This window comes from Podarcis filfolensis (assembly GCF_964270895.1).
Source record: "Podarcis filfolensis genome assembly, chromosome: 4".
In the NCBI taxonomy this organism is placed as follows: Eukaryota; Metazoa; Chordata; class Lepidosauria; order Squamata; family Lacertidae; genus Podarcis; species Podarcis filfolensis.
In genome coordinates, this window is record NC_139607.1 from 95,622,078 (window position 1) to 95,648,226 (window position 26,149).

The following is a 26,149-nucleotide window of genomic DNA, read 5'->3' on the forward strand; positions in this document are numbered from 1 at the left end:
CTCAAATTCCCATGCATCTCTAAAAAAATCTATGATTCTAAAAGAAGATTGGAATCCTCCGCAGTTGGAGGCTGCAATACTTCTGAGGAAATGGTAACAAGGGTGGCGCTGTGGTCTAAACCATTGAGTCTCTTGGGTTTGACAATTGGAAGGTTGGAGATTCGAATCCACACAAAGGAGTGAGCTCCCGTTGCTCTGTCCCAGCTCCTGCCAACCTAGCAGTTTAAAAGCATGCCAGAGCAAGTAGATAAATAGGTACCACTGCGGCGGGAAGGTAAACGGTGTTTCCGTGCGCTCTGGTTTCTGTCATGGTGTCCCGTTGCACCAGAAGCGGTTTAGTCCTGCTGGCCACATGACCCAGAAAGCTGTCTGTGGACAAATGCCGGTTCCCTCAGCCTGAAAGCGAGATGAGCGCCGCAACCCCATAGTCGCCTTTGACTGGACTTAACCATTCAGGGGTCCTTTACCTTTACCTGCTTCTGAGTACCATTTGCTGGAGACCACTGCCCTAGAAATATGCTAGGAAAATCGAAAGCTGCCATACAGCATTGGAACCTTGGTCCACCCAGCTAAGTTCTTCAGGGAATGGTTGGATTTTGAGTCCTGCAACATGAGGAGCAGGGATATAATTCAAGATGGACAGCACCTTGCTGTTGGCTTAAGGTCAAACCCTTAGCGACCTCTAGGATAATCCAGGAACAGGGGTTGAAGCTGGTACAAAAATGGTATTATACACCAGTAAGGTTATATCATATTACAAAATCTGGAAGCAAGAATTGCTGGAGGAAATGTGGAGTGATGGGAACGTACAGTCATATGTGGTGGGATTGTCCGTTAGTTAATGAATTTTGGAAACAAATTGGTATAGAAATATTGGGCATTGTGGGTAGGAAGGTGGAAATAACTAAATTAATGGTTCTTATTACCCTGAGTAGTACTGAGTTAAAAACAAAAGAGGAATGCAAATGGGTAAAATTGATGGTAATTGCAGCCAGACAGGTTATAGCGAGTAATTGGAAAAATGCGGAAGAGCTAGGGATGAACCAATGGAGGAAAAAACTGAATAATATTATAATTTTAGAATACCTAACTGTGAAGATACACAGAATGAAAGGGTTTAAGGTCAGTGAGAAAGAGGAGGATTGGTTTGAGAAGATACCCAATTATTTGAGTAGGTTTGAACAATTTGGGGCAATTAAAATGTTAAAAGTTAAATAAACCTTGTGGAGGGAGGAGTGTTAAGGTATACAGTGGTACCTCGGGTTACATACACTTCAGGTTACATACGCTTCAGGTTACAGACTCTGCCAACCCAGAAAGAGTGCTTCAGGTTAAGAACTTTGCTTCAGGATGAGAACAGAAATCGTGCTCCGGTGGCGCGGCAGCAGCAGGAGGCCCCATTAGTATGGACCTCTGGAACGAATTAAGTACTTAACCCGAGGTACCACTGTATAGAAGTGTACATATGGTTAATTTGAATATGTTATTATTGAATATTATTGAATATCTATATTATTGATTATGTATATTATTGAATATTGTATACCCAATGTATCAGCCACCAGGGGGGTTTCACTGTTTGTGTTTTGGTGGTTGGTAAAAAAATAAAAGTTAAAAAAAAACAAAAACCCTTAGCGCATTGCGGGAGGGCCATGCTCAGTGGTAGAGCATCGCATAAGAGCATAAGAACAGTCTGCTGAATCAGGCCAATGGCCCATCCAGCCCAGCACCCTGTTCTCATAGGGGCCAACCAGATGTCTACGCGAAACCCACGAGCAGGAACCGGGCACAAAAGCCCTCTCCCCTTCTGTGGTTTCCAGTAACTGGCGTTCAGAAGCATGGCTGCTTCTAAGTACGGAGACAGAGCAGAGCCTCTTTTAAAGCCATCCCAGCTGATGGCCAGCATTGTCCCCTGTGGCAGGGAGTTCCATAGATTAACATCACTTGCATTGAGCAACTGCTATCCGACCCTTATCTGGTGGAGGTTTTGCAAACTTCCCTTCATGCAAAAAGCCAGATCTTTGAGCGGGGGGTGGGGATGGGGGTGGAGAGCCCATTTGTTACACAAAACCTCCAACTTAGCTCTCATCTTGCAATCTGAAGGTTTCGTGTTCGAATCCCTCTTAGAACTGCCTTTTTTGTTTTTTGTTTTGCTGCTACAGACTAAACTGTTACGCTTGTGGAGCTAGTTTTGAATAACACACACACCAAAAAAAAAAAAAAATCCAAACGCAACTGTTGCAGTGTTAGATTCCCTTTCTTTCCACGCTGCGTGGGCGAAGGCACGAATTATCGCCAATTCACATCCCCCTTTGGACCATATGCTTAGGCTCTGTTGCATGGTTGGGCTGTTGTTCCTTCTCTCCAACCCCCTGACCCCCCCCAACCACGCTTTAAGACGAACACGACTTGACCCAGACACCCACAGCCGCGCACATCTGTATCTCAGGCGAGCGATCTCTGCGACCTCCAAGCGGCGACGTTTTGCTCGGGACGCACATCTGCAAAGAGGGAATTTCAGCTGGCATTCTTAGGATTGTTTGCATGTGTCAATGTGAGAGGAGAAGTCCTCACCCACGCGAGACGCTCCAGGAAACTGGCCGCTGTAAAAATGTGAGCATTCGGAACATAAAGAGCACCAGAGGAGCGCACACACAGAGAGAGACACATGCTTCGAAATCATTACAGCAAAGCTCACATGCTTTGGAGGAGCTTCAGAGGACGAGTGCAAAGGAATCCAATCTTATTGCAGGCTGATCTGCAAGGAGTTTCTTCATTCGTGAACTCTCTCTCTCTCTTCTCCCACCCCTCCTCCAGTGACTTAACTTTCCTCTTGGCTTTCCGAGAGCCTCAGTCCGCTTGAATGCCGCAGGACGGCGAGACCCCCCCTGTCAGGAGCGCCAGCGGTTCACTGGCTGAGCACCTCTGGCGAAGAACGGAGAGGGAGGACTTGACAGCGGCCACTTTTGTCACAACACTAGGTGAGTGTGGGAGAGGATTTCTCTGAATAGGATCAAAGGGGAAGGGGAATCAGCACAGGCGTCTCTCCAATGGAAGGAACTCCTGGGGAATTTTCTGACTTGTTCTGGGTACTCTTACAGCACGGCGTAAGAGAAACATCTGTTGCTCCCTTTCTGTTTTTCGTTCAACAGCAGGAAAAATAAAATAAAACTCTGGGCACTGTCTAAGCAACATAGCTGTCAACTTTTCCCTTTTTTAAAAGGGAAATTCCCTTATTCCGAATAGGATTCCTCACAAGAAAAGGGAAAAGTTGACAGCTATGCCAGCAAAGGGCAGCAGTTTGCCAACCAATTAATTTCCCACCGTGAAGCAGCTGAACATTGGCTGAAAGCTGCGCTCTCATGCACAGTTCCTAGAAAGAAAATCCCATTTGGCTCAAAGGAACTGACTTTGGAGTAAACACACTGATGGCTGTATTGGATGTCTCGCCCGCTGAAATCAAGAGGGTCAGGGCTGCGATCCTATGCATGCGTTTACCTGGGAGTAAGCTCCACTGAAAGCAGGGAGACTTGCTTTTGAGGAAGGAGGGGCAAATCTGTCAAATGTCCGTTCTTCCACATTTCTACATCAGTTTGCGAACGAAACATAAAAAAACTCTCAGGCGAATTTAACACACACCTCTCCTAATATAAAACAACATAAGATTTCTGCCCCCCCCAAATTACATTTTTGTGTGTTACTTTCACCAATACATTCATTTTCATGGACTCTTTCCCCTAACACGCACTTTTTTGGGGACACAATTTTTGGGGGGTTGGCGAACCATGCTGAAAAATTCAGAGAAGTGCGAATTTTGGGGGATATTTGTGTGGTGCTTCCTTTGGGAAGTACAAATTAGGTAGGCTAAAAAGTGAACTGAACTGAATTTCTTCCCCATCCCTCCTTCTGAGTAAACATGCATGAGATTCCACTATCAGGGTTGTTCAACTCGGCCAGGTCTCATCCTGTGTGATGGAGGATGGACTAAACAAGGGTGATGTCATGGTTAGGACGACTCAGCTCGGCTCTTAGGGAAGGGTAGGGTTATTCATGCTGATGGCTGTTTTACACCGTGATTCATCCAGCCTCGTGATTAGGCTGCTGTAAAGTGCTCTGTGTGGGGCTTCCCCTGGGGTTTGGTCCGGATGCTGCAGCCAAGTTGCTGAATGGAGTACCTGAATGAGCAAATATCACACCTGTTCTGGGGTAATGTCACTGGCTGCCAAATAGCTACTGGGATATGCTAGGGTTGCCATATTTCAAGAAGTGAAAACCTGGACACAAATGTGAATATTCTATCCATTTTTCAAGGACGAATCCTGGCTAATTCCAGGAAATTCTGAACTTATGGCAGCCCTAGATATGCTCAAGGTCTTGCAATTAACGACCCAGGACCAGGTTACCTGAAAGATTCCCCAGCCATTGTATAGCGCTGCAAGATCACGTTGATCACCTGGGGGAATCTTTCTTCTTTCCATCTCTGGGCTAGTAGCATACGTTGTTGCATACATAACAAATCTTTTCTGCTCCTTTGGAATGTCGGTACCTATAATAGAAAAGCTTCTGTTTTTTTAACAAAAGGTTTTTAAAACATTTTTTTTATTTAATTACAGTGGTACTTTGGTCCTCAAATGCTTTGGCACTCAAACAACTTTGAACCCAAACACTGCAAACCTGGAAATAAGTGTTCCAGTTTGCAAACGTTTTTCAGAAGCCAAACTTGCTCCGTTTTGAGTGTTACGTTTTCATAACTTCCGATTTGAGTGCTACGCTTCCATTTTGAGTGCTACACTGAGGTCTGTCTGTTTTTGCTATTTATTTTGTGTTTTTGTTTTTGTGGCTCTTTTTGTTTTCTTTTTGTGACTGTGTGGAACCCAGTTCAGCTACTGATTGATTGATTGTGTGACTGCAGTACATTGTTTATTGCTTTCATTTTATGGATCGATGGTCTCGTTAGATAGTAAAATCCATGTTAAATTGCTGTTTTAGGGGTTGTTTTTAAAAGTCTGGAACGGATTAATCCATTTTGCATTACTTTCTATGGGAAAGCGCACCTTGGTTTTGGAATGGTTTGGTTTTGGAACGGACTTCCGGATCGGATTAAGTCTGAGAACCAAGGTACCACTGTATATGTCATCTCCCAGAAAGCTTATATCACCTTACATGACCACACTCTGGTTTCTCTTCACATTGTATAAAACTTTCGCCTTCTACTTCTTATGTTCTTATGAACCAATGCAGTGTGTGTGTGTGTGTGTGTGTGTGTGTGTGTGTGTGTTTGCAAAGAAGTGTTTGCCATTCCAACTCTGCAATTTCTATGATTCTATGTTCCAAACATCTCATGGACTTCAGGTGTGCTCCTGAAACATCTCACATAAGAAGAAGACGTGAGCTTTCAGATGCTAACTTGGCTTTCATCGTTCACAATATACGTAACCACAGGCAGATATTTTGTGAAGGCTGCAATCCTATACATATTGACATGGAATCAATCCCATTCAAGTCTATGGTTATTGTGGTTTTTTTTACCCCATAGTAGACAAGTATGGATGGTGCTGTGGTCTAAAACACTGAGCCTAGGGCTTGCCGATCAGAAGGTCGCGGTTCAAATCCCTGCGATGGGGTGAGCTCCCGTTGCTCGGTCCTTGCTCCTGCCAAGCTAGCAGCTCGAAAGCACACAAGTGCAAGTAGATAAATAGGTACCGCTCTGGCGGGAAGGTAAACGACGTTGTGCGCTGCTCTGGTTCGCCAGAAGCGGCTTAGTCCTGCTGGCCACATGACCCGGAAGCTGTACGACGGCTCCTTCAGCCAATAAAGCGAGATGAGTCCCACAACCCCAGAGTCGGTCACAACTGGACCTAATGGTCAGGGGTACCTTTACCTTTAAACAAGTATGGAGTTGCCTTGTAAACAAGGCATTTGATGAAGCCCTCAAGGAATGGGTGCTTTAGCTGAGATTCCTGCAACACAGAGAGTTGGAGTTGAGGAACCTTGATTCTATGAATGGCTCTGGGAAGATGGGCAGAAGGGTCAATGGGAGAAACCATTGGGTCAATGGGAGGAACTAATATGGGAAGGGTCAATGGGAAGGGTCAATGGGAGGAACTAATAGGAAGATGGGGGTCACCCCATGAAATAGTTGATAGTTGCATCACTTGGTTTCTTCGTGTCACCCCTAGGCGGCTTCCCTTTTGGGCTGATTCTTGACCGAAGTGTCCCATTTGCTGTTGTTCTGTGGGCTACCACAGCTATTTCCTGTTTGGAGTATGGATGGTAAATGTGGTCTTTGCTGTCCTCCAGGCAACAGCCGTTGCAACGCGACTGTTTGACACATTTACGACCTCAAGCTGGCGCATGGCTTATTTTATTTATTGCAGAGGAACATAGGAAGAAGCTGTCTCCTACTGAGTCTGGCAGTTGGCCAATCCAGCTCAGTGTTTTTATCTGTCACAGAATGGTTGTGACCCTCCAGGGGTTTAGGCAAAGGTCTCTCCTAGACCTACCTGAAGATACCAGAAATTGGACCTGGGACCGTTCAAGGCGGTAGATGAAGGCTTTCTTAGGCCTCCCATCCAGGAACTGGCTGCAACCAGACCAGCACAGAATCATAAAATTATAGAGTTGGAAACGTCATCAAGCCCAACAACAACAACAATTTATTTATACCCCACCCATCTGGCTGGGTCCCCCCAGCCACTCTGGACAGCTTCCAACAAAACACTAAAATACAATAACCTATTAAACATTAAAAGCTTCCCTAAACAGGGCTGCCTTCAGATGTCTTCTAAAAGTCTGGTAGTTATTTTTCTCTTTGACATCTGGTGGGAGAGCGTTCCACAGGGCAGGCGCCAATACCGAGAAGGCCCTCTGCCTGGTTCCCTGTAACTTGGCTTCTCACAGCAAGGGAACCGCCAGAAGGCCCTCAGTGTTGGACCTCAGTGTCTGGGCAGAACAATGGAGGTGCAGACGCTCCTTCAGGTCTACTGGACTGAGGCTGTTTAGGGCTTTAAAGGTCAGCACCAACACTTTGAATTGTGCTCAGAAGCGTACTGGAAGCCAATGCAGATGTCTCAGAACCAGTGTTATGTGGTCTTGGAGACCGCTCCCAGTCACCAGTCTAGCTGCCGCATTCTGGATTAGTGGTAGTTCCTAGGTCACCTTCAAAGGTAGCCCCGCGTAGAGCGCATGGCAGTAGTCCAAGCGGGAGATTACCAGAGCATGCACCACTGTGGCGAGACAGTCCGCGGGCAGGTAGGGTCTTAGCCTGCATACCAGATGGAGCTGGTAGACAGCTGCCCTGGACACAGAATTGACCTGCGCCTTCATGGACAGCTGAGAATCCAGAATGACTCCCAGGCTGCGCACCTGGTCCTTCAGGGGCACAGTTACCCCATTCTGGACCAGGGAGTCTTCCACACCTGCCCGCCTCCTGTCCCCCAAAAACAGTACTTCTGTCTTGTCAGGATTCAACCTCAATCTGTTAGCCGCCATCCATCCAACCGCCTTCAGATAACCCTGCAATGCAGAAATCTCAGCGAAAGCATCCATGACAGATGGCTATCCAACCTCTGCTTAGAAACCTCGAAAGAAAAAGAGCCCATCACCTCCTGAGGGAATCTGTTCCCCTGTCAAACAGTTCATACATTAGGAAAGTTCATCCTGTCATTCAGATCCTGCCCTCCAGAGCAGGAGAAAACAAGTTTGCTCCATCTCCCGTTTGACGGCCCTTGAGACATTTGAAGACGGCTATCAAATCTCTTCTCAGCCTCTTCTTTTCCAGGCTAAACACGTCCAACTCCCTCAACTGATCCGCATAAGGCTTTCTTATTGTTATTTTTAATTAAAAGTCACCACTAGGGATTGGGGGGCGGAATTCAGTTCAGTTCACATTTAAAGGCAAACTTATCTCATATTCACTTCCTGAAACAGTCCGAGAACAAAAGCTATCCTTTGAAATTTGCACTTCTCCAAATTTTGCAATGCAGCGCTCCAGCCAAGTCATGCATACCAAAATGCATTTGCTAGGGTAAAATGCACATTCAGATGCATACGTTGGCGGAAGCAGCGTACAAAAACGCAATGGGTTCAGGAAGGTTGCAAATATAGGGACCCAACACAGAATTGCATAGTCACTCTACGTGGGGCTGCCCTTGAGACTGACCCAGAAACTCCAGCGGGTGCAGAATGCCGCGGTGAGACTCCTTACAGGGTCCTCACTGCGGGATCACATTCACCCGGTGCTATACCAGCTGCACTGGCTCCCGGTGGAGTACAGGATCAGGTTCAAGGTGCTGGTTTTGACCTCTAAAGCCCTATATGGCCTAGGACCCTCGTACCTACGGGACCGCCTCTCCTGGTATGTCCCACGGAGGACCTTACAGTCTTCAAACAAAAACATCTTGGAGGTCCCAGGCCACAAGGAGATTAGGCTGGCCTCAACCAGAGCCAGGGCTTTTGGGCCGTGGCTCCGATCTGGTGGAACACTCTGTCACAAGAGACCAGGGCCCTGCAGGACTTGACATCTTTCCACAGGGCCTGCAAGATGGACCTGTTCCACCTGGCCTTTGGCCAAGGCACAGTCTGACCCCCTCCTTTGGTAATCCTCACAGAACTCTAGCCCAATGGTTGCCATTAATTTGATTTTGAATTGATTTTAAAATGAATTGATTTTAGAATGCTGTGTTACTTTTATTGTTGTTAGCTGCTCTGAGCCCGGCTTCAGCTGGGGAGGGCGGGATATAAATAAATAAATTATTATTATTATTATTATTATTATTATTAATAATAATAATAATAATAATATATGTACTCTATGTTAAAGGTAAAGGTAAAGGGACCCCTGACCATTAGTCGTGACCAACTCTGGGGTTGCGGCGCTCATCTCGCTTTATTGGCCGAAGGAGCCAGCTGGCATGACTAACCCAGCATGACTAAGCCGCTTCTGGCGAACCAGAGCAGTGCACGGAAACGCCGTTTACATTCCCACCGGAGCGGTACCTATTTATCTACTTGCACTTTGACGTGCTTTTGAACTGCTAGGTTGGCAGGAGCAGGGACCGAGCAACGGGAGCTCACCCCGTTGTGGGGATTCGAACCGCCAACCTTCTGATCGGCAAGTCCTAGGCTCTGTGGTTTAACCCACAGTGCCACCCGCTCCCCACTGTATGTTAGGTCGTTCTAAAATTTTGATGAATATTCACGAGCCGTTAAGACAGTGTGGTCTAGTGGTTAGAGTATCAGACTATGACCCAGAAGGCACAGGGTTCAAATCCCCTCTCAGCCATGATGTTCGCTGGGTGACCTTGGGCCAGTCACTGCCTCTCTGTGTGACCTACCTCACAGGGTTGCTGCAGGAATTAAATCAATAGGAGGGAAACCATGTTTGCCATTTTCAGCTCCTTGCAGAGAAAGGTGTGATACAGATGCAATAAGAATAATAAAAAAGAAGACAGAAAATTATTTGCAAACTGATACGAAAATGTGGAGAACTGAAAAAATAAGAAAACGAGAGAAATTGAAACTTGACAATCACTGTTGCACATCATGGACACACTGAGTTATTTTAACACACAGTTTTGAAGGATCTTGACGGGGGGAACCTACAAAGCCTGTTTTACTGGACACGACAGTGAGACAGGAAAAAATAATGAGTGTATAAGGACTTTGAGCAAGAAGGTCTCCGTCATATCACAACTTCCTGTAAAAGTCTATCTCCAATCTTTATGCTGAGTGATTTTACAGCAACCTCCACCCCCCAATCCTTTGAGGTTTATACCATTCACTCTTCGGGTTTTTTTGAAAAGATATTTGGGGATTTTCAAGCAGACGCAGAAAAACCTAAAGTAAATACCCATGCTGACTGATCCCTTCTGATAAAACCTATGACTGATAAGTCAACCGTTCCCCAAGAGCAAAGTCAGCTGACCAGGAAAAGAGTCTATTTCTTTTTTTTTAAGCCAGACCACTTGCCCCAAACTTACCCCAAACAGCCAGGCTCCACCATTGCTGCCACCCCTTGTCCAGCACTGGGGACCCCATCGCTAGGTCTAGAGTGGTGGTTTTCAAACTTTTTTCTCTGGGGCACACTTATTATTGAGGGGAAGTGCGTGGAACAGGTCTCGGTGTTTCGATTTCTGGGAATGGAGCTGAGAGATGACCTAACCTGGGGAGAAAACAGCAAAGACCTGATGAAGAGAGCACAGCAGAGGTTATATTTTCTGAGAATCCTCCGGAAAAACAATCTCTCAAAGGACCTGTTGATGGCATTTTACCATTGCACTGTGGAGAGCGTATTAACTTATGGTCTGTGTGTGTGGTTTGGGAGCTGCACAGTCAGGGGAAAAACAATGCTGTCCTGGGTTGTAAAGACTGCAGAGAGAATAATTGGGTGCACTCTTCCCACCTTGGATCAAATCTATGCTTCCAGGTGCCATAAGAAAGCTGCAGAGATAGCGCAGGATAGTGCGCACCCCGGAAATGATCTCTTTCAGCTTCTGCCTTCTGGAAGAAGGTATAGATTATGAAGGCCAGGACTAGCCACCTGAGAAACAGTTTCTACGTAAATGCAATTCTGGTTCTAAACGCAGCATAAGGGGTCTCTATGGGAGTATATTGTATTTAAAAATGGGGTTTCAGAGTTTTTAGGGGTTTTTGAATGTTTTATGTAGTTTTTCAGTTTCATTGTTCTGCATGGGACAATGACAATAAAGATATCGTATATTGTATATCGTATATCAGAATAAAAAAAATGTTCACGCTACACCTAATTTTTGATTGATAAGCAATACATTTGAAAACAAACAAAGAAGCATAGGGTCCAAAGTAGGCATTAATTTGGCATCCTAGCTAATCCTCTGCCACAAGAAGGAATGGAAGAGACACTCAAAGTAACTCAAATTTAAAAGCAAAGCTACCTAGCTTGCACTTTCAGAAACAATATGCTGAAACATGGCAAGGCTTTGAAATTCGAAATTCTCTGAATTTCGCAGTGCAGTTCTCCAGCCAAGTGATGTTTGCTAAAAGGCATAAAAGCGTACCTTAAGAATGCATATAGCGGCTGAAATAGCATAGAAAAATTGCATTATTTGGGAGGAAGTTCCTTTGCAAAGATGCACATAATAGACAAAGTGGTATAGAAATGTGTGCATTCAGTTCTCATTGAAATCCAGATGAATTTTCATGAGGAATATTCAAAAACAATTTTGCAAATTGACGTGAAAATGTGGAGAACTGAATTTAAGACTGGAGAAATGAGAAACTGAAATTGACTGATTCTCCCATCCGTACCCACTATTTAGAGTAATTTTTGCTCTATAGGACGCACCTGACCATAGGACGCACCTTGCTTTAGAGGGGGAGAACAAGAAAAAAAAAATCTCCCCCTTACTGCTCAGCGCCCCTTCAGTGAAGCGGCAGGAGGCGCTGCGCAGAAAGGGGGAGAATTCTTTTTCTTGTTCTCCCCCTCCAAAACAAGGTGCCGTTCAAGGTGCGTTCATTCACCTTCAGGCGGCTACCTTGGAAGCCTGGAGAGCGAAAGGGGTCAGTGCGCACCGACCCCTCTCGCTCTCCAGGCTTCAGTGAAGGCAACCCAAAGCCTTCGGAGCGGAGGCTTCGGGTTCCTTTCGACCTGCTCTTTGGGGCTGGCGGGGGAAAGGCCACAGGAGCCGCACACCCTTTAAGGAGCTCGCGGCTCCTGTGGGCTTTTCTACAAGGAGGGAGAAGGGACTGACTGGCTGCGTCAGTCCCTTCTCCCTCCTGAGGAAAAGCCTGCAAGAACCGTGCGGAGCTTGTGTGTGGCTTTTGGGGGCTTTTCCTGCCTGCCTCCCCCCTGCATTCGGTCCATTGGACACACACACATTTCCCCTTCACTTTTGGAGGGGAAATGGTACGTCCTATAGAGCGAAAAATACGGTATTCTTCATGATGTCTATCACAGCTTTCAAAAACCCGTTTCTTCTAACCCCTACCTTAAACAACTGGTTTGGTCTCTAACTTGGACTCTATTTTTCTCCCACTCTACAGAGCCATGAAATTCTACCTCTTTCTCTTCCTCGCAGCGCTGAATGGAGACGTCTCAACCTTCTCAGCGATGGAACGGTCGCCCTGTGAAATTGTAAGAACTTTGGCAAAGGGTTCGAACCCAAGCAGGGCAAATCCTGCAAGAAGCTGGTGTAATGTGTTGGTTTCAGTAAGGCTTTTGACAAAATCCCCCAGGATATTTTCTCAAGGAAGCTGGCAAAATGGGGGTCGAACGAGGTCATTGTCAGGTGGATTTGTAGCTGGTTGACTGACCAAACCCCAGGAGTACTCACGAATGGTTCCTCATCATCCTGTTCTTCATAAACAACTTGGATGAAGGAACTGAGGGGATGCTCATCCAATTTGCAGATGGCGGCGAATTGGGAGAGCTGTAGCTAAGCCTGGCAGAGGAAAAACACACCTTTAAAGTAGTGTTTGAGTTGTATGGTATTATAAACAAAAATTGCCCTTTTCCCTTATGGGGTATCCAAGAGCCCATATAGAGTCCTTACATAGGTTCCCTATTGGTAGGAGAAAATAACAGAGGCCAACCAGAGAATATTGAGAAGCAAAGCAGCTAATAAGCTTGATCTTTATTGATCTGTTGCAACAGGGTGCTCCCCTCACCCGCAGGAGAGAGGAGGAACCCAGAACAATGGCGCACAAGGCCTTATAAAGACTTTTGAAATTGCCACCCTGTAGATCAAGACCACCCTCAGAAACATCATACATACATCACAGAAGGGGTGTAACCTGACCACCCCTCAGATACATCACACCCACATCACAGAAAAGGCGGTCTAAACAGGAAATTTGAATATTGTTTTTCTCCTGTCCTTGTTTATCTCCTGTCTGGCAGGTTACTTGATTGGATTGCCTGGGGAGCCTGGCCAGTCTTTCTGTAATGATAAATACTTAGTTCCTGGGCCAGGTCACAGGCTCACACCCTATTCAAACACAGACATACCCTTAAGACACGATTTGTGAAGGAAAAGACAATGGGGAGGCTTTTCCATTTTCCTTTGACCTTGCAGAGAAAACATTTGGTCAGTTTGGGAATCAAAATGGTTCCAGGTTGGCCTTCCTGTGCTGATCTATGTATGTGCTTGGTTGGTACACTTATGAACATTACCATATATCTAAGACCATAAAATTCCTATCACAATGGTCCTTTTTGCCAGCTTAACTTACACCGGTCCCCAGTTCATGTTGTTGTAAGCCAGAAAATAGCTTATCTCCTGAGTTTACGCCAACAAAACTCAGAAACGCGAGGAGTTAGGAATCCAACGTTGTTTATTGCAAAGCAATAGGTTACATTCGGATGGTTCCGCAAAACTGCAACCCCGCCCGGTGGTCCAGGCAGTGTATTTATAAAATTGAAAAAAGCATTTCAGTTTCCACCAGTCATACACATCATTACCTCATTTCATGTTTAATACACATGCGCAATAAGCACTGGCGATTTCTGCTGATTAAGTTCTGATTCCCACCGTGTTCTGTTACATTGTGTTAGTGTGCATGTTGGGAAACTGTGTTACGTGGAGCCATTTGCACCATGTAGCAACTTATGTTCTAGCTCAGGGGTCAGCAACCTAAGGCCCATGGATCATGTGCGTGCGTGAGCGTGCATGCCCATGATTTTTGGCATCTGCGCATGCACAGATGCGATTTTCGGCACCCCTGAACCGAGTTGCCTGCTCTCATGCTGCGCTAAACCAGCACAGCGACTCGCTTCTGCAGTGCCGAAAATCCCGCCTGCGCAGACGCAGACACCGAAAATCACATCTGTGCATGCGCAGACACCAAAAATTGTGGGCGCGCACACTCATACGCACACACGATCTGGCACATGGTGGGATCTCTGCGGGACCAATCCAGCCCAGGCAAGATAAACCTTGCTGAGCCCTGTTCTGTTTTGAGCTGTATCTTTGCGGTTCACATATTAGCAGTATTTCTGCCCCAATTTGGGGGGGGGGTGCATCAACTTGCAAAATCACCAGTTTCATAAAGTGACAGGCTACTTTTCTATTAAAAGCACACTCAAGGATTTACAGGGCCCCTTTGGGCCACTGCCACAATGTGACCAAGTCAAGGGTTACTAGGACCTGGTCTAAGTCCTCCCTCTCTAGTCATTTCATACCCCCAGAACTCCCCCTTTCCAGGACTTACACTGGCATAAGATCTGCTGGAGGTATCTCTGGTTGAACCATGAAGGATGGGGAGTTACACCACTGTAACCTGAACGCACCAGGATGCTCTTAGCTCAGCTGGCTCCTAGCCGCACACATCCTTCCTGTAGGATTGCTCTCATAAGCTAGGAACTGTGCCTGCTTCACATTTCTGCAACAGTGCTAAGTGAAGGGAGCTCAGATTGGTGCAGCGTCCGAACGATGCCAGATTCCACCTTGGTTTCGTTCTTACCCGTCCGAGTACGGATTGGCATTTCTTCTTTCAGGCATTGCAAATTCAATTAAAAAAAACCAACCTGCCCAAATGTAACGTAGGAACACAGGAAGATGCCTTTATACCCAGCTCAGTAGTGCCCACACTGACTGAAAATGGCTGTTCAAGGTTTCAGGCAATGTGACTTTCCGCAGCCCTTCTGGGAGGTGCCAAAAGTTGAAATCTGGACCTTCTGCATGCCAAGCAAGCGCTCTGCTACTGAGCCACAGCCATTCCCATGGTGTTTGTGCAATTATCGTTAGATACCCATTCATTCGGACGCGGGTGGCGCTGTGGGTTAAACCACAGAGCCTAGGACTTGCCGATCAGAAGGTCGGCGGTTCGAATCCCCGCCACGGGGTGAGCTCCCGTTGCTCGGTCCCTGCTCCTGCCCACCTACCAGTTCAAAAGCGCATCAAAGTGCAAGTAGATAAATAGGTACTGCTCTGCCGGGAAGGTAAACGGCGTTTCCGTGCGCTGCTCTGGTTCTCCAGAAGTGGCTTAGTCATGCTGGCCACATGACCCGGAAGCTGTACGCCGGCTCCCTCGGCCAGTAAAGCGAGATGAGTGCCACAACCCCAGAGTCGGCCACGACTGGACCTAATGGTCAGGGGTCCCTTTACCTTTACTATTCACCCATCCATTCACCCATGTATATTCATCCATTCACCCATGTATATCACACACACATGCACAAAAACCAAATTGTATGTTACAGTGCAACCTCTGGTTACAGAGGCTTCAGGTTACATACGCTTCAGGTTACAGACTCCGCTGACCCAGAAATAGTACCTCGGGTTAAGAACTTTGATTCAGGATGAGAACAGAAATTGTGTGGCGGCAGCAGGAGGCCCCATTAGCTAAAGTGGTACCTCAGGTTAAGAACAGTTTCAGGTTAAGAATGGACCTCCGGAACAAATTAAGTTCTTAACCAGAGGTACTACTGTATTTTGCAATCACATCGAATGCTTTGGAAGCCGAACGCTTCGGTTTTTCAAACACTGAAAAACCAAAAGTGAATGCTTCCGTTTTCGAACGTGCCTCAGGAGTCGAACAGCTTCTGAGGCACTTTTCTCCATTTTCTCAATGACATTTCCCAACCACCCGTTGAGCCTTGGTTGTTAACTGTTTCAGAAGTCGAACGGTATTCAGGAATGGATTATGTTCAACACCTGAGGTGGTAATAATAACAATAATAATAATAATAATAATAATAATAATAATAATAATAATTTATTATTTATACCCCGCCCATCTGGCTGGGCTTCCCCAGCCACTCTGGGCGGCTTCCAAAAAAATATTAAAATACTGTAATACATCAAACATTAAAAGCTTCCCTAAAGAGGGCTGCCTTCAGATGTCTTCTAAAAGTCTGGTAGTTGTTCTCTTTGACATCTGGTGAGAGGGCGTTCCACAGGGCGGGTGCCACTACCAAGAAGGCCCTCTGACTGGTTCCCTGTAACTTGGCTTCTCGCAGTGAGGGAAGCGCCAGAAGGCCCTTGGCGCTGGACCTCAGTGTCCGGGTAGAACAATGTGGGTGGAGATGCTCCTTCAGATATACTGGACCAAGGCAGTTTAGGGCTTTAAAGGTCAGCACCAACACTTTGAATTGTGCTCGGAGCCAATGTAGGTCTTTCAAGAGGGGTGTTATGTGGTCTTGGCAGCTGCTCCCAGTCACCAGTCTAGCTGCCGCATTCTGGATTAGTTGTAGTTTCCAGGTCACCTTCAAAGGTAGCCCCACATAGAGTGCATTGCAGTAGTCCAAGCGGGAGATAACCAGAGCATACACCACTCTGGTGAGGCAGTCCGCAGGCAGATAGGTACCACTGTATAAGGAAACCACAATGGATCACTTCAGTCGTAGTTGTCAGCAGAGGATTAGCTGAGGGTGAGAGAGAGTTCCATAGTCTGATCTGGCCTGCAGCAAAAGCACACCCAGTGATAATCTGCTCTACAAATCCTGTCCGTAGGCACCTGAGTTTGCTGCCTTCCTCCTGTATGTCACTGTCTCCCAGACTGAACTAAAGGCGCCCAGTCTCAAGAAGCTGTCTTTGAAGCACTCAGACCATGGATTCATCTAGGTTCCTATAGGCTACACTGGCTGGTAGCTGCTCTCCAGGGTTTAGGGCAGCTATGCCCTATTAATGCTTCGTTCTTGGCCAAGCGATTCGAGCGTCTCTTCGCTGGAACGAATCGAAGACCGAGCAAAGCTCTCGTTCTCCCGCCCGTAGTTGATTGGGATGCTCTGCGAGGACGTGGGGAGGTCAGGAGATTCAAATTTCGTTAAGCCGTCTTGTCTTCAAGCCAGAGAGCCAGCTGTAACATAAAGCAAGGAGAGGCAGCCCTCTCTGTTGGCAGATATGGATATCATGCTTATGCTCTCCTGTGCCTTTCCACAAAGCTTCTTCGGAAGAGTTTTGTTATGTACTGAGTTGAATAGGATCCAAACTGCAGCAGTCTGATTGGTCCTAGAACAATAGGATCCAAAAGGCAGCAGTCTGATTGGTCCTAGAACAATAGGATTCAGAATGCAGCAGTCTGATTGGTCCTAGAACAATGCAGCAGTATGATTGGTTGGCAGGATCCACCCAATCATGCTCCAGATAGAAGTGAATCCACAACCTGATTGGCTTACAGTAGAATTCTGGAATTAGCCAATCATGTGCAGCCCATTGTGTAAATAATGTATATAAAGCAGATACTTTGAGGGGACTTTCATTCATTCCTCCTCACCACTATGAGCTGAATAAAGAGCATGAAATCACTTTGCGACTCTGAGTATATTTCAAGTTTCCTGTTGAATTTATGCCCCAAGTTGATCAGGGAATTTAGGGGTGCACGGAGTCGTCTTCAAGCAGCCCTGCTTGAAGAGTTAGTTGTACACAAACTCTGGAAATCCCATCTTTTGCTTGTTCCTGCTGGAAAGGGAATCCATGCGGCATTGCTGCCAAATGGTTGCGTTCCAGTGCTTGCTGGGTTGTCTTCCCTTGTTTTTTGCAGACCTGATTTGGCCAGAGGAGAGCTTGAAAATGCATTTCTGGCATGCGCAAGGTTTGAGCTGCCTGGGCTTTTAAAGAGCAACTGCACCTTTAATCAAAAGCTTCCTGTTTTCAGATTCGTTCGATTGCTCCCTATTAGACTATAACAAGAATGGCTGGAGGCTAGTAATAATTAACACACATATACACCAGGGTGGAAGAGGACTAATTCGGGGGCAACCTGCCAACAGGATACTTTTAATTAACATTGCAGGAGACCTGTTACAGCAGGATTTGGGTCAAGGAGAAGGGCACGGCTGGTCCCTATCATGCTATATTAAGTGTGGAACCACCCTTTTAACCCCTGTTAATTGTGGAAGAGTAATCCCTTCACAGTGCCAACGGGCTCTAGCGCAGAAGCAACTGTGAGCTGCCGCCCGAGTCAGTGAGCCAAGCCTCTGGGGGAATGTGCCATTTGGGTGTAGCCTGCGCTTCGTCCGGCCTGTTCATCTGCAGTTGTACACATCTTGCATTACTCACAGGCACGAGTGAGCTTGACATTGCTCAGCTCCTTCGAAAGCGTTCTGCCTGTCTGATTTTGTCCACGCTGAAGCACCAGCAGATGTTTTGGGGAGGGTTTTCCCAGAGAACAGTCATTCTGAAGAACTCTCACTCAGTTCTCCTCAGGAATTATAGGATTCCTGAATGTTTGAGGGATCCGGGCTTTGCCCAAGATGGGTGGAGACAGCCCCGGGTTGTCTTGGATGAAGACACCTAGAGCAGGCATGTCCAACAGGTAGATTGTGATCTACCGGTAGATCACTGGACATCTGCAGTAGATCACTGGTAGATCATTGGCTCCCCCAAAGAAGCTGAACAACTGTGGCTCCCCTTAAAAAAGCTCAACATTTTACCTCCTCCCTGAAAAAACTCAACAACTTCCCAAAAAGGGGGTAGATCACTGCCAGATTTGAGTAGATCGCAGTCTCTTGGGAGTTGGCCACCCCTGACCTAGAGCAATCTGGGGCCACCAGCAGGTGGACTGAAAGAAGGATTTACCAGCTCCATCTGGTACACAGGCTGAGACCCTACCTCCCCGCGGACTGCCTCTCCAGAGTGGTGCATGCTCTGGTTATCTCCCGCTTGGACTACTGCAATGCACTCTATTAGGGCTACCTTTGAAGGTGACCCGGAAACTACAACTAATCCAGAACGCGGCAGCCAGACTGGTGACTGGAAGCGGCCGCCGAGACCGCATAACACCGGTCTTGAAAGACCTACATTGGCTCCCAGTACATTTCCGAGCACAATTCAAAGTGTTGGTGCTGACCTTTAAAGCCCTAAACGGCCTTGGCCCAGTAGACCTGAAGGAGCGTCTCCACCCCCATCGTTCTACCCAGACACTGAGGTCCTGCTCCGAGTTCCCTCACTGCGAGAAGCCAAGTTACAGGGAACCAGGCAGAGGGCCTTCTTGGTGCTGGCGCCCTCCCTGTGGAATGCCCTCCCACCAGATGTCAAAGAGAACAACACCTACCAGACTTTTAGAAGACATCTGAAGGCAGCCCTGTTTAGGGAAGCTTTTAATGTTTGATGTATTATAGTATTTTATTATTTTTTGGAAGCCGCCCAGAGTGGCTGGGGGAAGCCCAGCCAGAGGGGCGGGGTATAAATAATAAATTATTATTATTATTATTATTATTAAGAATTCAACTATCTGCTCAGCAACAAAGTTGCCTTATACTGAGTCAGGCCATCGGTACATCTGGCTTAGCACTGCTTAACCTAAGTAACAGCTATCTGCTTCCATAGCCTAGTGGGTAGAGCATCTGCTTTGCATGCAGAAAACCCAGGTTGGTTCCCTTCAGCTAGGGCTGGGAGAGATTCGGTGCTGGAAACCCTGGAGAGGTGCTGTCAGTCAGTGCAGGCAACACTGAGTTTCATTTGGTGGATGGTCTGTCTTAGCATTAGTGATGTATGGAAGTGAAAGCTGGACCATAAAGAAGGCTGATCACCAAAGAATGGATGCTTCTGGATTATGGTGCTGGAGGAGACTCTTGAAAGTCCCATGGACTGCAAGAAGATCAAACTGATCCACTCTGAAGGAAATCAGCCCTGAGTGCTCACTGGAAGGACAGATCCTGAAGCTGAGGCTCCAAGACTTTGGCCACCTCATGAGAAGAGAAGACTCCCTGGAAAAGACCCTGATGTTGGGAAAGATGGAGGGCACAAGGAGAAGGGGACGACAGAGGACGAGATGGTGGGACAGTGTTCTTGAAGCTACCAACATGAGTTTGACCAAACTGCGGGAGGCAGTGGAAGACAGGAGTGCCTGGCGTGCTCTGGTCCACGGGGCCACAAAGAGTCGGATACGACTAAACGACTAAACAACAACAACAACTGTCTTAGCATGAAGGAAGCTTCTCATGTTCGGAAGAACCTTCCCCTTGGGAAGTCTTAGAACCAAGCTGCTGATCAAAGGAACATGAGTAAGTTGAAAAAGCGATGGGCCCCTCAGAGAGGTCCGAAGCATTGCCTAGCCTCCAAATAGTTCCCTCGACCGTTCCTGAGAGGGCTGGAGCCCGTGCGAACGACACGCATCCTGTTTTCCTTCGGCATTCTTTCCTATTCCATATGGAATACCCCCGAATAGACTGCGGTCGCGGAGCCAACAGAGAAAGGAGATTATATTTGCAAAGCAGAAGAGAGATCTGGAGAAACTTGGACGGGGTTCAAAAGTAATGTCTGGGCAGGAAAGGAGAGGGTGGTGAAAGGGGGGAGCCTCCTCCCCCCAATGTGGAAAGAGATATAGAGGCTTTGTTTTGGAATTATGATGGGTGGGGAGGGTGCTCAGCAAAATCTCCAATGATAGATGCAACCTTTTCCAGCCGTGGGCCGTCCCTCAGACCATGCGGTGGGCCAGACTATATTTTTTTTGGGGGGGTGAACGAATTCCTGTGCCCCACAAATAACCCAGAGATGCATTTTAAATAAAAGCACACAATCTACTCATGTAAAAACACGCTGATTCCCGGACCACCCGCGGGCCGGATTGAGAAGGCGATTGGGCCGCATCCGGCCTGCGGGCCTTAGGTTGCCTACCCCTGATAGATGCAAACAAGAAGAGAAGGGTGAGGAGCAGAGGTGGAAGGCGACCCAATGCAGAGAACGCTTACTCATGCCTGCGCACTGAATGCGGCCCTCCAAGCCTCTGCGTCTGGCCCTCAGGACTCTCCTCTTCATTGGCCCTGCTTTGCACCCTTCTTTGAAAGTGTCGGTCTGGCTAAAATGCGCCCTTGAGCTCTGATAATACCTTTAGCTTCCCTGTATGCAGGATTGGATATGTGTCCAAACAAGCCTACTTTACCAATACAGCGGTACCTTGGTTCTCAAACTTAATCCGTTCCGGAAGTCCGTTCCAAAATCAAAGCGTTCCAAAACCAAGGCGCTCTTTCCCATAGAAAATAATGTAAAACAGATTAATCCGTTCCAGACTTTTAAAAACAACCCATTTAACATGGATTTTGCTATCTAACGAGACCATCAATCCATAAAACGAAAGTAATAGTCAATGTACTGTACTATAAAATAAATAAGACATTATTGTAGATGATAAAAATTAAAATTAATTTCCCCCCCTTACCTGCACTGATGATAGTCATTGTTTGGATGGGGGGCTTTTATCCATTTCCGCAGTCACACAGTCAATCAATCAGTAGCTGAACTGGGTTCCACACAGTTGCAAAAACAAATGAACTGAAAAAGCCTCAAAAATAAAAACGTGAAATAAATAGCAAAAACAAAAGCGCCAAACTTAATCCATTCCAGAAGTCCATTTGACTTCCGAAATGTTCAAAAACCAAGGCGCAGCTTCTGTTTGGTGCAGGTGCCCCAGAAACAATAGCTGACAGTGGATGTTCAGCTTCCAAAAAACATTCAAAAACCAGAACACTCACTTCCGGGTTTTTGGTGTTTGGGAACCAAGGCATTGTTCGAGAACCAAAGTACCACTGTGTCCATGAATTTGTCTGATCCTCTTTTAAAGCCATCTAAGTTTGTGGCCATCACAAATTCTCCTGCAAGGACATTTCTACATGCACGCTACTGAGGGATAGCTCTGTTGGTATAGCATGAGACTCTCAGGGTTGTGGGTTTGAGCCACACAATGGGCAAAATATCCCTGCATTACACAGGTTGGACTAGATGACCCTTGGGGTTCCTTTCAACTCTACGTCTATGATCCCCATAATATTTTTTTGAAATAATTTTTATTTGGTTTTACAGATATAGAATCACAACAGTACAATACAAAAATACATATCCTTATTTAGAGATTTCTCCTAATCTCTCAAATTCCCACCTTCCCTTCCTCGGGTCCTATTGTTATTCTTTTCAACTGCATATTATTTCACAATCCATATTTTATGTCTCTTCGTTTTATTCATAGCATTTGCTACATTACAAGTGTTATTGCAGTCCTGCTAGTGTTTTCATCTGCTTACAGTGGTCTCTAAGATAAATTATAAATTTTTCCCATTCTTTATTGAAGTTTTGGTTTTCTTGGTTTCTGAGCTTTCCAGCCAGTCTTGCCATTTCGGCATAGTCTAACAGCTTAATTTGCCATTTCTCTCTGATAGGGTCTTCTTTCCATTTCTAGGCTAGTAGCATCCGTGCAGCTGTTGTCGCAATACATAAAAAGTCTTTTCTGCTCCTTTGGAATATCAGTACCTACAATCCCTAATAAAAAATCGGAATTTATTTATAATGGTCCCCATAATTTAATTCTGTGCAGTGTGACGAGGTTCCTTCTTTTATCTGCCCCGAATCTTCCAACATTTATTTTCGTTGGATGGCTCTGAGCTGTAGGCAATGTGAATGTCATCCTAACTCATTCCTCTCTCTCTCTCTCTTTTTCGTTTTCTGTAGAGAAGTATGGAGGCATTTTGTCACGGCAAAGATCTTCACCAGATACCTCCGGAGCTTCACCCAAATTTACGTAAAATCGACCTCTCCAAAAACAAGCTCCTGAACATCACAGAGAGCCCCCTGGCTTTTTACACCTCCCTCCGCCATCTAGACTTAAGTTCCAATTATATCGGTTTCATCGAGTCTGAAATCTTCAGAGATATGAGGAATTTGGAGGAGATCAACTTGGCCGACAACCAGCTCTACCAGTTGGCTCAACATGACCTGTGGCTTGGCTCACTCCCCCAAGTCAGAACGCTAGACTTGTCCCGCAACAGACTCTACACTGGGATGGCTGAACATTTCATCCACAAAGCTCCTTCGCTTCGGTATCTTTCATTGGCGGAGAACAGCATTATAGAAATTTCACAAAGGACGTTCCAGGGGTCTCCAGGTCTGGTTGAAGTGAACCTTCACAGCAATATGATCATGGATATAGAAGAAGGAGCCTTTGAGATCCTGTCACAACTCTCCAAGCTCAACCTCTCTATGAACTCCCTCACCTGTATTGCTGGTTTCAACCTGAAACAGCTGAGAGTTCTCGATCTCAGCCGGAACAGCATCGAGACCTTCCATTCCACCAAATCAGAGAAGGAGTTCAACCTGGTTTGGCTGGACTTGAGCGAGAATAAGCTGCTTCGGTTCCCATTTCTCACGCAGGCAAGCAAACTGGCCTACCTGAATTTATCCAAGAACATAATGCAGTTTGTTATGGTGGAATCTCCACGTGATGACGATGATGGCGACTACGGCTGGATGGACACATCCCTTGGTCTTCAGGACCAGGTTCAGAAGAACAACACCAGCTCTCCACATCTGCCTGGACTGTTATATTTGGACCTGAGCTACAATGAGATCCAAACCATCCCTCGCGAGTTCTTCACTTCCATGTCTGCCCTTCAGGTTCTCAACCTCAGCAAAAACTGCCTCCAGACTTTCATGGCAAGTGCCGAGCTGGTCTCACTGACTATCCTCGACCTCAGTTCTAACTCTTTGCAGCATCTGGAATGGGGTTCCGGCACCCTGGTCAACTTGCAGAAGCTCTTTCTCCAAGGCAACCGTCTCCAAGCACTGCCACCAGACATCTTTTCCAACCTCCCTCGCCTCTCGCTCCTGAACCTCCGAAGCAACAACCTCTGTCTTTGTGGCTTCTATTCAGGGTTAGCCAGGAAAAGGCTCGCTGGGGAAGACCGTGGCTGCGTCTCGTTCGTTGACCTTCCTGAACTTCAGCACTTGTACCTTTCCGACAACAAGCTGAAGAGGATTCCCATGCATGCTTTCTACAGGACTCAACTTGTGGCCTTGGACCTCTCTCTGAACTGGGGACTCCACATAGAGCCCAAATCTTTCTCAGGCTTGGAGATGTCTCTAAAATATATGGATTTGCACGGGAACGGCATGACATCTCTGAGCACCGACTTCCCGCTTTTCCCGCACCTCAAATATCTCAACTTGTCAGACAACCGATTGAGCTGGTTGCCTGCTTGGTCTGAGAACTGCTGTGCCTTGGAAGTCCTTGATCTTCAGAACAACAGCTTCAGCGACCTCAAAGGTAGCAAGATCCCAACTTTGGAGAAGAACCTACGGAACTTGTACCTGGCGGGCAACCCGCTCAGTTGCTGTGGGAACATTTGGCTCTCCCAAATGATCCACAGGGCCACTGTGGAGATCCCCAACTTGGACCTCACCAAATGTCAGTACGCCAAGAGCTTTGGCTACGAAGAAGAAATGGCAGTCAGGGACATCAGGCCAGAAGATTGTGAGAAGGAGGACCTCAAGAAGATGAGCGTCTTGATCTTGGTGGCAGCTGTCCTGGCTCTGTCCCTGGTCGTCGTTGGGGTGGGTGTGTTTTGCTGCTATCGCAGGCACATGTTTGGCCGACACTTTAAGGCATAGGTCTTACATCTGAGGTGGGCTTCCATCCCTCCATCCCTCACCACTGGACAACTCACATCCAAAGGTGTGAACAGACCCCACTGAAGAACATGGGAAGTGAGAAGATGAAAGCTTGGTCTGTGGGATTACTCTGCGATGACTCATTCACACATGCAGAACAAATCTACTTTATTTTTCAATTAAAATTGTACATTCATCTTTTGAGCTGCTGAGCAATGGTGCATAGAGCACATGATCTCCTTAAATAATTTGAGCATAAGACATATGTTTACAGAACAGTTTGCAAAGGAATCATGTCAACGCTCTGGAACAGTCAAGTCCAGCCAGACAGGCAGTGCTATTGTCTTTCTTGGGGCAGAGAGATGGAGGCTGACTGGGACCAAAAATGGACTCCAGGTCAGATGTGTGGCTTGGAAAGTGCAAAGCTACGAACAGGTCTTTGGACAGAGCCCCTGTCCTTGCCCACAAGCACCAAGACCTTCAAGTTCTCATGCAGTTCTGGTTTAAAATGTGCTCAAAATAGATGCCCCCTCAGCTAACAGAGGAGCCGCATACATGCAAGTCCTCACTTGGTGACCAAGTTACTGAGAAACAGCCCCCCCCAAAAAAACACCTCATATGGGGATCCTCCAGCTGTGAAGAGAAACCCACCCACATTTCTCAAACTGTTGACACCTGGGACCCCATTTTTTTCTGGATTAGAATGGGAGGTACATCAATCATTCTTATAATTAAGAAACCACCCGTATTTCCTCTCCCATCTATCACAGGGGTGGGAAATCTCAGGCTAAGGGGCCAAAGGTCCATCTACCTGGTCTTCAGAACTGTCTCCAGGCCACACGCCCTTCTGAGACACAAGTCCTCTGCCCCAGCGCACATCTCCCACTTGCCCTGCTTCCCACCATTGTCTAATATTTTTGCCTCGCTGGAATGTGTCCTCGGACTCTAGCGATGCTTCTCGCTTGTCTGGATGAAGACTAGGGGGGGTGAGCACGTGGAGTGTAGCATTTCCAAAGCAAGGAAGTATTGGACTCTGATTAATAGAATACACATGAGGCTTGACCAGCAAGACTCTGGAAGGAGGTGCCCATAATAATCCTCTCCACCCCTCGGTCCAGGTCGTTTTATTCACAAAAGAACTTTTTAGACAGTGTTCATAAGAACCAATCAGATTTCCTCTGATCATTTAAAAAAAAAACCCACGTGGGGACAAAGTTAAAGTTAAAACTACAAAGAGCTAATTTCCTGCTTGAGCATGCATAGTTCAGAGTATATAAAATAGGAAAGAAGGAGGAATGCTTTTAGGAAACCCTGGAGGTCATAAAAAGGAGTAAACAGGACAGGAAGGATGGGTAACATTTACCATCTCTTTGTGATCTCTCTTCCTGGCCCTTAAGATCTATCTAAAGATTAACAAACTACATCAAAGTAACCTATTAACTTAATGTACTGAGGATGCTTGATGAAGGGACGGGCCTGTGTTTCAGAATGCTTATACATGCCTGTCAGGTGTAGAGAAAGCAAATGGCAGAGGTGGAGAGGCCTGTGGGATTCGATCAGAAACTATTGTCAATGAATCAAACCCAGTCAACGCAATGCTTTCGTTGCTGACACAATGGCTTGCTTCATATTTCATAATTCCTCATAGCAATCCCGCCTGACCTCCACACTCTGGATATTTGCACCCCCACAGTGGAGCATGTGTAGAATCTAGACTACTGTATAACGTTAATTGCTCCACCCATTCTGGCCCCTGGCCCTTGCCCACCTCTGGAATGCGGCCCCCATAAGGTCGCTCAGAAGGGAAGGCAGCCCTCAGACCGAAATACGTTCTCCACACCTTCTGCACTGGC

General features: G+C 46.6%; 2 protein-coding genes across 3 annotated transcripts in view; both read left to right on the forward strand.

Annotated features, from left to right (window-relative positions):
• LOC310761832 (retinal guanylyl cyclase 2-like) overlaps positions 1-26,149 on the forward strand; it is a gene marked incomplete at its 5' end in the record, with an annotated part of 299,090 nt that overhangs the window by 59,040 nt on the left and 213,901 nt on the right. The window lies entirely within an intron of this gene.
• LRRC32 (leucine rich repeat containing 32) lies at positions 2,629-24,893 on the forward strand. Of its 2 annotated transcripts, none has more exons than XM_083609858.1 (3): positions 2,629-2,981; positions 12,057-12,112; positions 22,362-24,893. In XM_083609858.1, the coding sequence occupies exons 1-3, from the start codon at positions 2,864-2,866 to the stop codon at positions 24,294-24,296; spliced, it is 2,109 nt and encodes a 702-aa protein (XP_083465984.1). In that variant the 5' UTR covers positions 2,629-2,863; the 3' UTR covers positions 24,297-24,893. The 2 variants fall into 2 exon arrangements, with proteins under 2 accessions (XP_083465984.1, XP_083465985.1); XM_083609859.1 differs by having other exon boundaries at positions 2,630-2,981; positions 12,022-12,112.